This window comes from Etheostoma cragini, chromosome 16 (genome assembly GCF_013103735.1).
Source record: "Etheostoma cragini isolate CJK2018 chromosome 16, CSU_Ecrag_1.0, whole genome shotgun sequence".
NCBI lineage: Eukaryota > Metazoa > Chordata > Actinopteri > Perciformes > Percidae > Etheostoma > Etheostoma cragini.
In genome coordinates, this window is record NC_048422.1 from 23,213,897 (window position 1) to 23,227,183 (window position 13,287).

The 13,287-nt window shown below is 40.8% G+C and overlaps 1 protein-coding gene across 7 annotated transcripts in view; it reads left to right on the forward strand.

The window, feature by feature from the left end:
- The first annotated feature begins 2,008 nt into the window (after nt 1–2,008).
- Nucleotides 2,009–13,287, forward strand: part of rasgrf2a (Ras protein-specific guanine nucleotide-releasing factor 2a) — a 36,694-nt gene continuing 25,415 nt past the window's right edge. For all 7 annotated transcript variants that reach the window (XM_034896064.1, XM_034896066.1, XM_034896065.1 and 4 more), the window contains exon 1: nt 2,009–2,803. In XM_034896064.1, the coding sequence (XP_034751955.1) occupies nt 2,525–2,803 (279 nt within the window). In that variant the 5' untranslated portion in view covers nt 2,009–2,524. The remainder of the gene's footprint in view (nt 2,804–13,287) is intronic.

Genomic DNA, 13,287 nt, shown 5'->3' on the forward strand with positions numbered 1-13,287 from the left:
CGGCACAGTTTGAGACATTATTATTGAGCGCTGAAGCTTATTAATCAGATGTTCCTCAGAAACCCTTTTTGATTGAAATATCCAAGAGTTAAGACTTCTAATATGTTAAGATTTGCATATTTTCTATGTTTTCCATCGTAAAATTGACATTTGGGGTTTTTTAAACTCTTGGTTGGACAAAGTAAGATGTGACAGTCAGTTTAGGTGTTTTAACTTTTTTTCTGAAAGGCACAGAATTAATTGATTAATAAAAGGCAATAGCCAGATTCCTCAACAATAAAAATAAGTTATTCAAAATTCAAATATCTTATTGGTTAAGTTATATAATAATTCTGTGTTTAAATTATCTGTTTGTCTTAATCATCCTGGGTCAAACATGTAAAGCACTTTAATAGTGCTGTATGTATGTATATATCAAGTTTACATTTATTATATGATTGAACAATTGAATTTGTGTTGAAAGCTTGCTCACAGTAACACATCTATACACAGACTTTATCCTCTGTTCTGTTGTGCCGTTGCTTTCCCTCTGCATGCTTCATTTGCATCTGAGCATGTGCAGAAGAGTCTCAGGATCAAGGTGGGTTAAAGGCGTTGGCGTGCTGTCCCTTTACCTGGCGCTCCTGTTTCAGCTTCCCAGTGGGAACGGCTCTGCTCCAGCAACGTGGGCTGGATTATTCTCCGTCAGCTCTGTTGATGTAGGCGGAGGAGACGCTGCAGAACGGGGAAAAATTCACTCTGGCTTCCACTGAAAGTGTGTTTTGATCACTTTATAAAATAAAAAAACCTCAACAGGCAGACAGGAACAAGTATTTGGATCTCCTGCTTCAGTAAAAGTACTAATACTAAACTGTAAAATACTATATTACAAGGCAAAGTCCTGCATTTATTTTACTACTAAAAATCACAAACCTGTCTCCACATTGCTGTGGCGATGCAATGTGAGACCATATTTTACAAACTCTTCATAGGTTTTAAGCAAATATCGTAATGTAAGTAAAACTGTCAGACAAAAGAAGTGGAGGAAAAAAGGAAATACTCATGTAAAGTACAATGACCTCATAAAGTACTCTGGTAGATGTACTCTGTTAGATTTTATCACTGTGAGCAGGTCACTGCAGAGTCGGTTAGACCTCATCACAGCGAACTGATACTAAGCTGCCTAACCGATTTAGAGTGTGTGTGTGTGTGTGTGTTTTATCAGTTATGTGATGTCCATGAAGTGTTCTCCATCTGATGGAGGGCGGAGCAATAGGGAATCTCAGGGAATCCCCCCAACCCAATTAATCACTACATCATGCACGTGGAACATAACAGAGAGGCAAACTCTGTGGCAGCTTAGCTTAAAACACACGTAACATCTGTCCACACACACACACGCACACACACGCACACACACACAGAGTCGACTGAAAGCAAACAGATGTTGTGCGTTCAGGCTGGATGACCGTTTCGTTGTCTCTTGAAGCATATCCTCACTTTACAGAAATAGAAACTTCTGCTTTTTTCGTGTGTGTGTGTGTGTGTGTGCAGAGAGGGCAAGAGACTCATTTATGTAAAATCATAGTTAAAAAAAGTGGCTATTTATACGTACGCATCACAGCTGGGTTACTGAATTTGTCCTTAAAGGGTGTTTTATGTTTGGATCCTTTTGTTTAATCTGAAATTAAAACCTCTTTAATCACAGAGGAGTGAAGAAACTAGAAAAAATTGACACTTAAGAAGCTGGAGTCAGAAATTAAAAAAAAAAGAAATTCACAAGATACCTTAACACACACACACACACACACACACACACACACAATTTAAAATAATCCAACAGTGAAACCAAAAAAACTAACTAAACTAACTAAATTGCATCTAAAATGGAGGTCAGCAGACTCCAACACACCTGTCAGGCTGTGATGTTACCCTTTCAACCTTTGCCCCCCCCTTCGCACTCCTGCGCACCTGCACTCCAAAGGGGGCGTTCCTCGGCTCGTGCGCTCCGGTGATGAGGCGCGAGGCGCAGCGAGCAGGCAGCGGCGCGCGGCGAGCTGCAGCCAGCGACCTGTCTCTTTAAGTTGGTGTCAAAGGCGATTACCGCTGATCTCCGTCGTGATTCTGGTGTCCCCGTCTGTTCCCTCGGTCTATTTCGGTCTCCGCGGTGCCGCCGGCGGGACGGTCAGCTTTCTCCTTCTTTTGATGCATTTCCATCACTCAGGGAGAGTAACATCGGAGGGCTCGAGCGCTAGCGAACTCCTCGCCGAAGTTTGGAGCATGGGAGCGTCGCGAAGTGTTTCCTGCGGCTTTGCTTCGTGAGAAAGCCCGGCATTAAAGCCCCAATTTGCCGCCCTGCGGAGCGTCTCGTTAACTTTTTCTACCATGGTAAGCCTGGATTACTTTCCCTGCTAACGGATATATGAAACCGCTTTCTCTCTGCTCATCACGGCAGTGACAGAAACCCGGGATATGCAGTGATGCCTCGGGTTACTGTTTGAAGTGCACCAAAATAAACAACAAAACAAATCCGGTTGGCCATAAGATGCAGAAGGGCGTGCGGTACAACGAGGGTCACGCTCTGTACCTGTCGGTGGTTGCGCGTAAAGAGGGCTCCAAGCGCGGCTTCCTGAGCAAGAAGACCACGGAGATCAGCCGCTGGACCGAGAAGTACTTCGCTCTCTACCAGAACGTGCTCTTCTACTTTGAGAACGACCAGAGCGCGAGGCCCTCCGGGATATACCTACTGGAGGGATGCACGTGCGAGCGGGCCCCTGCACCCAAAGTCTCCGCCATCAGCAAGGAGCCCATGGAGAAACAGCAGGTGGGTCCCACTGAACCGTAACGGAGGCAGGGCGGCGGCGAGGGACCGCACTCCTGCAGGAAATATCATTTTTAACACAATATTTGTGAAAAAAATCTATTAAAAGGGTAAAACATGACGGGAAAAAGTCCCATCACAAGTTCCCAGAGTCCCTTGCGGCGTCTCTAAATATCTTGTTTTGCCAGACTAACAGTCTTAAACCCCTAATATGAAGTTGGAGGTGGAGAAAGACACCAGTTTAATAAGTTAAGTTTACATCAGTTTAAGAATGGAGGCAGCGGTTTCCTTTAATAATTCCATGTGAAGCTTGTTTTTGGGTGATTTTTGCATCAATGAATCGTGAATCCTGCATGGTTTCATGAGTTACACCAACTCGGCTGTGAGTTTCACTTCCATTTTTAACCAAATAAAATGCATCCTAAGAACGCAGGACAGATGACACAGGCTCCTACAAACCCATACACACCTTTTAGTGATAAGAACTCAAAATAGTATTTAACAGTTGGGTTTGTACAACAACACCAAAGAAAAATTCAAGAAACAAATCCATCACACATTAGTCAGGAGAAGTGACTTGAAGTCCTGGTCCGGGAGAAGCTTGCTCATGAAAATGCTCTCTTGCTGAACTGTTAACACAATATTTCTGATGTAATTAAACAACAACAATGTGTAGTCAATCATGACTGGCTTTTGAAATCCGTCAGTTTGAATTCTGTGGAAAGCAAATATTTTTTTTCTCCAATTTCTAAACTACCCCCCCCCGCACAAAAACAAAGTGTAGGGTACTACAGTTATAGTCAACAAAATTTAGGAAGTGAAGTGTTTGTAGATGGAGGCATTAGAGGCTTTGTAGATGGAGGATCTCAGCCCCCCCCCCCCCCCCCCCCCCCCCATGTTGAACCCAAAAGTTACGCCCTTGCAAAGAGTCACAGAATGATGTAAAAGTCCCATCACAAAATCTCCGAGCCCGATCGATATATTGGCAGGCCGATATCAGGCATTTCCCAATCTATCGGCATTAATGAAATATTTAAATATAGACATACTTTTTTAAAATAGTCATTCATCATAATCATTTATAATGACAAATGATTCAGATAAATATTTTTTTAAAAATGAACGGCCAACCATGTTATGAGTTGGCGTTGCATAGTCTGTCCACCAGAGGACGCTCTACAACGTCCCTGTTAGTGATGGCGTTGCATGGTCTGTCCACCAGAGGACGCTCTACAACGTCCCTGTTAGTGATGGCGTTGCATGGTCTGTCCACCAGAAGACGCTCTACAACGTCCCTGCAAAATGGACAATCAAAAAAGAATAAAATTTAAATAAATTAAACTAGTAAAATAAAAATGTGCATGGCAATGAATCCCGGACTCAGTAATGTGTTGAAAATAACACATCCTTTACAGAGAAAGTCCTGTGTAATAAGGTAGATAGAAGAAGCCTGATGCTATTGATGATTAAATAGTACAGAATTAGATCATGAAAATATTTGTTGTGAGTAAGCTAATTTTAAATGACCCATATTCCAGTTTTTGCTGCTGCCGGGTCTGAAGATGTTTCATCCCTTCAGCAGCGGGCGTCATGTAGACAAGTGGTTATTTTGTAAACTATAAAGGCTCATTTTCTGCTTCATATACAGTCCACAGATCCCGTATAGCTATAGTTGATTTCATTTGTATACAAACTGGATTACATTGGTTAAATATAATCTCATCTCCTGGATGCGCAGGTAATGTGTCGCTGCAGAATGAAAGCAGACATGTTGTATTCACCTCTTTTAATGTGGCGGCGATGTGTTCACACGCTCCGGTGGGGTGAGAATCTGCTGAAACACAATCATGACTTAATGATTGCTCTCCTTATATTTTAAAGCTCAGCCCGGCAGAATCCCTCCACATGTTGATTATTGGGCTTCAATCTGTATTTCATGTGAGTTTTGTTTTAGGCATTTAGATGTAAGGGGCTGTTTGGATGATATGAGCGGCTGTCAGAAAAAGGCTTTGGTCACCATTACAAAGTTGGTCCTCTGTACAGCAAGGACAAGTTTATTCTTCAGTAGTCAAAATCATCATTTAGCATTATTGGAGGCCTTTTTGCCGAGCGGCTGTGGTCTACAAGCCAGCTAGTTCTGCATGTTTTTAACCCGTCCATTGGGGTTTGGACTCCTTTCAGCAGCAAACCTTTACAACAATAATGTGCATCCACCTGTCTGATCCCTCCTGCTCGCAAGGGTCCGATCATTAGACAACAAACTGGATTACATCCAACTTTAACAGAACTCCCAACACGAGTTCAAAGACTGTTGTGATTTTGTTTTTGTGGAAACATGACTCCACAACAGTGTACTGGACTCCGCTAACTAGCTACCAGGCTTGCTAGCCTTCCGAGCAGCTGCTGCTCTGCGGGGTAAGACTTGCGGAGGTGGGCTGTGTGACTGGACTAGTGCAGAAATGGGGTGCTACTGCTAACCGCTGGTGCAGTTTGACTGTTAAATAACTATCATTCTTCATTACACGCAAATTCCCGGCTGTTAACTGTTAACATCTCTCCAAGCGTTAATGCTACCATTGCGTTAGCTTAGCTTTACATTCAGGTGTCTAAACTCATCCACATGAGCCTAAAACCTACTTCCTGGCTTTTCTTGGCCTGGAAGGAACCAATTTTGAAATTGTTTCCACATTTCTACTACATACGTGACCCAATTTAAAGATATTTTCATCTTTCCAATGGTGAAATAGCCCTTTTAATATTTAAGACATCCTCAACAATAAAGTTGTAATTACTATTAGGGCTGTACTTTTCACATTAAAAGCTTCTATTGAGTGACTATAGCTCATGTATGTGAGCGGCGAGAGAAAAAAGTTGCAAACCCATATTCATCCATTCGCCCAACACTAGCTGTCAATCCCTAGAAATCCAGGATCGATTGAACTTTATAAGCATAACCGTACTAAGTCAAATTCTTCGGCAATGTGGAACTAACATGGCTTTAAAAAACATCCCTTTTCATGTTGAAGAGAGGGGAGTCTGACAGGAGAGGCTGTCTTATTATTTTCTTAACTCTGTTATATTTAACTTCAGCCTTCCCCCTGTGAATTCTGTTATATAAAACAGATTCAATAGTTGTGTTGTGCGCCACAGGTCATAAAGGTGCGGCATACAGAGGACAACAGTCCTATATTGTCCTTTTTTCCTGCAGAGAAACATTCACATGGCTATTTATTTGTCTGCAGATAACAATAACAATAATTTCAAGGCAGCCTTTACTCCAAAAACCAAATAACATAACCGTATCTGTAATTTAAAGCTGCAACTTGCTATTAAGGTTGTCTGATTGGCCAAAGTTTTGTTTACTCACAATGTTCACTGGCCTTAAAGGACACCTTTCTAAGATACCAGAGGTTGTGTTGCTGGATGTGTCTAACGACCAGTGATGGGAATAACCAGTAAACCAATGTTTTACTCTTAGACCACTAAGGTCTATGTAAAAGCATCCAAAGACCCATAACAAAAACATATAACAAGCATTATATTATGTACGTATAAGCCAATATAGGTATGATATAGGAAACTATTTGTACTATTGTCTATTCAACTCACAAAGCTCAACTCACGAGCTCTTGCCATCAGGCAGAAGATGCCGGGTGCCTGGATGGAGACTTAATCGCTTTAAAAATTAATTGTGCCCTGTTCCATCAGCCTTCTTAACAAAAGTCTGTTAAAGACTTAAAGGTCCAATGACATGGTGCTCATTGGATGCTTTTATATAGACCTTAGTGGTCCCTAATACTGTATCTGAAGTCTCTTTTATATAGACCTTAGTGGTCCCCTAATACTGTATCTGAAGTCTCTTTTTATATATACCTTAGTGGTCCCTAATACTGTATCTGAAGTCTCTTTTATATAGACCTTAGTGGTCCCTAATACTGTATCTGAAGTCTCTTTTGTATAACTTTCCGTTGACACACCCGTAGAGCAGCTTCCTGTTTTTATCAGCCGACGTACAGGAGCACCAGTATATCAGCAATAAACAAATAACGACAGATTTATCCACCTCGCCGATTTATTAAAAATAATTTTGAGCTGTGTTAGGATAACTAGTCATTAAAAAAATGGAAAAAATCTCTTAAGTCTGTTTACTTGCAGCGAGTAGAGTCAGTTTACAGCACTTAAGAAAATGACTTAAGATTGTTCAGTGTTTTTTATTTTATTTTATTTTTTTTAAAGGAGTTGTGAGTTTAGTTATTTATTCGGTTAATGTAGTTAGTTGCTTTTCTTCTTATCTCTGGCCAGGCCCGGGATCTCCTCCACGTTATGAGTTCTGCCCTCAGGGATGCATCCTGTGCTCTTTGCAAGGTCACTCAGCTTTTATTAAGGGTGGGAAAGATTATCGATTCTTAGATGCATCGCGATTCTCTCCAACGATTCAATGCTCGCTTCTGATAAGGTAATCGATTGTTGTTGTTGTTTTTTTAAAGGTACTGTCTCCAGACGTACAGGACGGGACGAAATAATGGTCAACAACTTAGTTTAAGCATAAAAAAAAACACAAAAATGGCCAAAAGTAAAAACCAATTTCCTAAATACAGTATACACGGGATCTAATAAGACATGCATAAAATGATTAGGTAGAACACATAAAGGCTGTTGATCTACTTCATCACATTACATGTGACCACCTCATGTTTTATGTTCACCTCCTTTAAACATGACTCAGCCTCTGACATGGAAGATCACTGTGACAGAAGGTGACTCAGCATGTTTAAGGCTTAAGCGTGGGACGACGACGCAACATAAACCTCAGCAGACAAAACATTTCATTACAACTTGTGTGGGACAAATATGTGTCAAAATCTAACAAATGCAGATTTATATTGTATGTCATTTTTTTTTTTTTTTTTATCACGCATCGAAATTTACAAAAAAACATTGTTGGATCGATAATCTGTTCTGGAATTGAATCGTTGGCCTCTGATTTGGTGCCAAGAGATTCCCCCCCCACCTTTAGCTTTAATGGTTAACTCATGAAAAAAAAGCAGTTTGGAGGTAAATGGTTTAACGAAGAAACTGAAGCAAAACCGTTCTAAGCATCATTTTTCTAACAAGCTGCAATTGACTTTTTGATTTTTTAGTCATCTCTTCTTTTTTTTTTAAGTTTTAAGATTATTTATTGGGGCATTTTAGGCCTTTATTTGACAGGACAGATGAAGACATGAAAGGGGGGGGGGGGGGGGGGGTCAGTCAAACCCTGACCTGATACCTCAAGGATTAAACCTCTAATATATGGGCGCCCGTCCTACCAACTGAGCCAACCGGGCGCCCAGTCATCTCTACTTGACCAACAAACTGTCTCTCTCTCTCTCTCTCTCTCTCAGGGGTTCTCTCTCATAAAAACTTAAGAGTAAAAGAGGAAAGTTGAGCTGCAATGTGACAGCTTGGCATTAGAGCCACGGGGGGGGCTGTCTGCCGGCTCACCAGCTACCAAACCGGAGTGGACAGCACAGCCGAGCTGCACTCAACCTCCGTCAAAGAAGTCAGATAATAAGACTAAAGGTCGGGCTGTGTTGGAAAAGAACCAGTTCAGTGAGGTTGTGTCTGAAGGAGAGAGAGAGAGAGAGAACACGGTTGTACACAAATACCACGGTATTTTAGACCAAATACATTGATGCAGGTATCGTGACGATATTGTAGTGTTGACTAATGGTGTTTTCACAATAAAAATATATCTAAATACTAAACCCGTTAGAAAGTCTGGTACTTACTGTAATGTATGTAACAGAAATTGTGTGCACATCCCACCTTCTGGCATGTGCAGGACAAATGAAAAATACTAAAGTGAAACAATGTCTAACACTGCTTTATGATCCATAATTTAATACAAACAAAAGGCAACCTTTCTCAGGCAAATCGTGGACTCCTTTGACAAAGGGATTTATGTAGGCATTACTATCTTCATTAACCTTTTTTTAATTTACTGTAATGTAGCCTTTAAAATCAGCAGAAGACACTTATGCTATATTACGATGTCCAAAATCTAGGACGATATCCAGTCTCATATTGATATCAATATAATACAGATGCTGTATATTGCCTAGCCCTAGTTGTACACATGAAAAAGACACATAGTTAATGAAGTCTAATACATCACAAATTTCAACTCAAGGTGACTTAAAAACTCCGAAAATATTTCATTAACTGTACTGCAACATGATGCAAAAACGCAGATTTTCATTTTACGAGCTGGAACATTAAACTGTTTAATTGTCTGTTATTCAACTCTTTAAACTGATTGTCTTATCGACTATCCAGGCCTTTCCTAAATATCACTTTTTGGGCTATTAAGCTTAGATGGGAGTGATTTAAATACATTTTGATGCTCTTCCCAAAAAGCACCGGTAGTCAACCATACAATATCGCTGCTATGTTGACATAAATGTATTTGGTGAAAAATATTGCAATGTATTTATTTTTAATTTTTTCTAAATTTTTGTAAATGAACACGAAATGAGGATTACTATTCCTGATTTCTGTATTTTTGGAGTAACGCAGATCTAAATGACATTTTCACTAGAGCTACAGAATTATAAAGTTATGTGTTGACAACGTAACGTAGTTCTTCATTTACGGAGATGGAGCCGTTTACGTCTGAGGAAACAACAGTTATTAACGGCGTGATTTCCCATTTTTTGGGATCAATATCTATCTATCTAATGCACGACACAAGAAGTCTTTGTTTGATCTCGCCCTGATGAAAGCCGCTGGATAATCTAAAGCAGCTTTCTAATGGAGCACGTCAGACGAAACATCAGAGAGCATCAAAGGTCTCTATCAGGATTGATAACCCGGCTCATGTGATGCCTACTCGCTCCACAAATACAACATAAATTATTCAGTTGCCTGTATCTGGGGTCGCTCATTTTGTTCATTATACCATGACTGTGGTCCGTGTGTTGATCTCTAAGTATTTAGGATTCTTTGTTGTTGTGAGTACAAGTCGAGCTCTCATCCTCTTAAACTCACGATCTTTTTTAAGTATTCTTCTAGCCTCTAGGGATCTCTGTCAAAACTGTCGAAAGTAGTGTGGGATCATGGGAGTTGTAGTCTTCATTGCGGTCACTTTGTCTCGGTTGGTATTCCTTCAGTGTTCATCGTTCAGGAGGTTTTTAATCCGCAGACGTCTGATTGCTAAAGTCCTTCATATGGTTCAAATCCATCCATCCAAACTCCCAACACGGATCTTAGAAGTGAGATGTCTCACTCTGTTGCTAAAACTGAGACATAAACACACAGGGTTGCAGGGTGCAGTGTGTACCATTGCACATTAGCCTAGCAGCTAGCGGCATGTACTTCTGTTTATAGCTTTATCCCGATAAAACTGCACGGGGGAATTTCAGCCTGCATGCCCTACTCGTAGTATAAAACGGAGTGCCTTATTTTGGTGGAGACAGCAAGCTAGTAAACTGCAGAGTCGCCCTCTCTGCCCTCTCAGCAGTAACACGTTGTAGGCTAAGGTTTTTTTCGGAGGTAACACCATTCACTTTACCAGCTGTATATCCAGTGTTACCCATGCCTAGTTCTGCCCTGTCTTGGGTTTTGGATTTCATTTGTGTTTTAAATTTTTCAGCTTGTTGAGCTTGGTGATGGATGCAGCGTGGTGGTTGACTTTGGCTGGAAAATGTCACTCTTGAATCTTCGTCAGCACCACCGACTCAATGTTCCCACGGCCATGACAGATGAAGCCGCCGTGTCTTGAGAAGCTAAATCTTATTTTATTGTTCACTTTTAACTTACTTGACATAAAATTTGCTATCTCTTTTTCCTCTCTTCATCACAGCGGCACTTGCGTGCTATTCTCCGTTACCGCTCGCTCGCCATGCGCTGACATCACTCACTTAAGGCACCCTGCCGTTCTCACTCTAACTTAACGCCACTCTCATAAGGGGGATGCGGTACACCGCACTACTGCAGGAATTTCATGCTTTTCAACCGCGTTAGAAAAAATGTACCGTCCCATCCGAAGTGCGCTTTGTAACACTTTTAGTATTTTCTCAAATGTACATGTTCGACAGCTTTACTCTTACAGTTTCAGGAATATAAAACTGTTAACGCCGTTTAAAGCCGAGGATTTATGTTGCATCAAATTGAAATGAATGGAGTTGACATGTACTGCTGTCTGTGAGTTTGCAGCGAGCATGTGGCGCTGCTCTGGGAGGCTGCTGTGCTCCACTAAGAATAGCAGCCTTGCCGGTTACTTTGCCTGCAGTCACCGTCTGAATACCGAGTTAACACAACTGCACACAGACTCTAGTACACACTGCTGGTACCAGGGCTATTTGTAGCCTCCTTTTAACTGTACTGTGAGGGGATCTGTCTCTTCCTCTGAATGTAGTAGATGTTTAAAGCCTTTCAAACGGGCCTAATTGACTTTTGTGCAAAGGTTTAGGTGTGGAAATGTCCTGAAGCCTGGTGAATAATTTGTATGCTTTACAAACTACAGCTGCTCTGTGTGTTTGTGTTCATGCATCAGTGACTTTACATAAGTGCTGTTTACAATGTCTCATGAATAAGCTGTTACTTACTTCATTAGAAACATACTGGTCTTTGGGTTACCAAGCGGTCCAAGTCGTGCCCATGAACTACATGCAGATCTCAGTGTTCTGCCCTAAAAAATTAGTACAATATAACTAGTACATTGGATCTTCACTGGTGTCACGATTCATTTTGATTATAATCAACGATTTAATGCAATGTCATGATGCGCCACCTACTCAAATTATTATATATTGCCTAATGGTTTTCAGCAACAAATTCAAGCAGTCACATATATATGACCTCCCATTTTCATTGTGTTTGCTCTTGAATCAGACACTTCCTGAATGTAGCGGAGTCTGAACACAGCAGCCAACAAACAAAAGGCAAAAAGAAAAAGTAGCAAACAAAAGATGATCACGTAACATCAGTAGGTATCGGTTATGGTCTGTCACTGCATCGCGATGAAATGATCAATTTCAACACCCCTAGTACAACATAGAGAAGCCCTGGAGAAGGGCACACTGCCACCAACATTTAGGCTGGCTTTCATAACTTTGATTCCTAAAAAAAATGTAAAAACAAGAACATTTAGGCAAATAGATTAAATAAGGTTATTCTTGAATTTATCCTGATCAGGTGGGGTTTATTCGTGGGCGTAGCTCGTCAGATAATATCAAGCGTCATTTGAAATATTGCGTGGTCTTTAGCTGATAAACTATAACAAATAGCGATTTCTCTCAATGCCAAAAATGCTGTTGATATTCGTTTTGTTGAATGGGGTTATATGTTTAAAACTTTGGAAATAAACAGTATATGGGGTTTGGCAGCACTTTAATAGAATTGACTAAGGTGCTGTATAAGCTCCCAGAGGTTGGGGTGCAAACTAAATGTTAATTTCCGAATATTTTGCCCTTGGGAGGGAAACTAAAAGGGCTCCCTTCTTTCTCCTTTTTGTTTTTTAGCCATAGAGCCTTTGGGCCGCGCCCATAAGGTACCTAACTAACCTCCTAGGTGTATTGGTAGGAGGTCTAGTCAACAAACTTATGTTTCTTTGCGGATGTTACAGTACTTTTTGTGTCTGAACCTAGCAGATCAATACCCTGTCTACCCGGTAGCATTTACTCTGTCTCTAAATCTTCGGTTTATAGGGTTAATTGGTCCAAGGTAAACACTCAGTTCCCCGTAACAGCCGTCCAATTAGATGCATTATAATAGCCGAAGCAAGGTATCATATCTGGATATCTTATTCCCTCTCCAGTTAAAAGACCTAGTTACAGTTAGTCCATTATTCTGGATAATCTAGATCCAAACCTCTTCTGATGTACTTGGGCGACCCTCAATCTCTTATTAGCAGGAAAAACCAATGTCATAAAAAGGTAAGTTTATTAACTTTTTGTTTAAAAATGTTTTTTGTTCCCAAGCTGAATTACCTCATCCAATCTCTGGGCTGGGCGATAAGGAGAAAATCAGATATCACGATATTCTTAACCAAATACATAAATGTCAATATTGCGACAATATCGTTAGGTTGAGAATTGTTGCTTTTTACAAAATAGTTTACCAATGAGATTTTAGACAAATATTTATCACTAATGTGGATATGTTGACTAAGTGGTTAAAGGCAAATTATAACCGTCAGTTCAGAATATCCAAGATCTAATATATCCTAAAATATCCAAAATCTAAGACGATATCTAGTGACAGATATCACTATAATGTTGATATATCGCCCAGCCCCGTGTGCATGCCCGATAGATGAGCTGATGATTTTGGTGATTGGACAGATGCAGAGAGCAAGGCAGGGATCAAAGCTCCCTCTTTCTATCTGTCTCTCTATCTCCCTCCCTGTCTGTCTCTGTCTCCCTCTATCTCCCTCCCTGTCTGCCTGTGTCTCCCTCCCTGTCTGCCTGTGTCTCCCTCCCTGTCTGTCTCTGTCTCCCTCTATC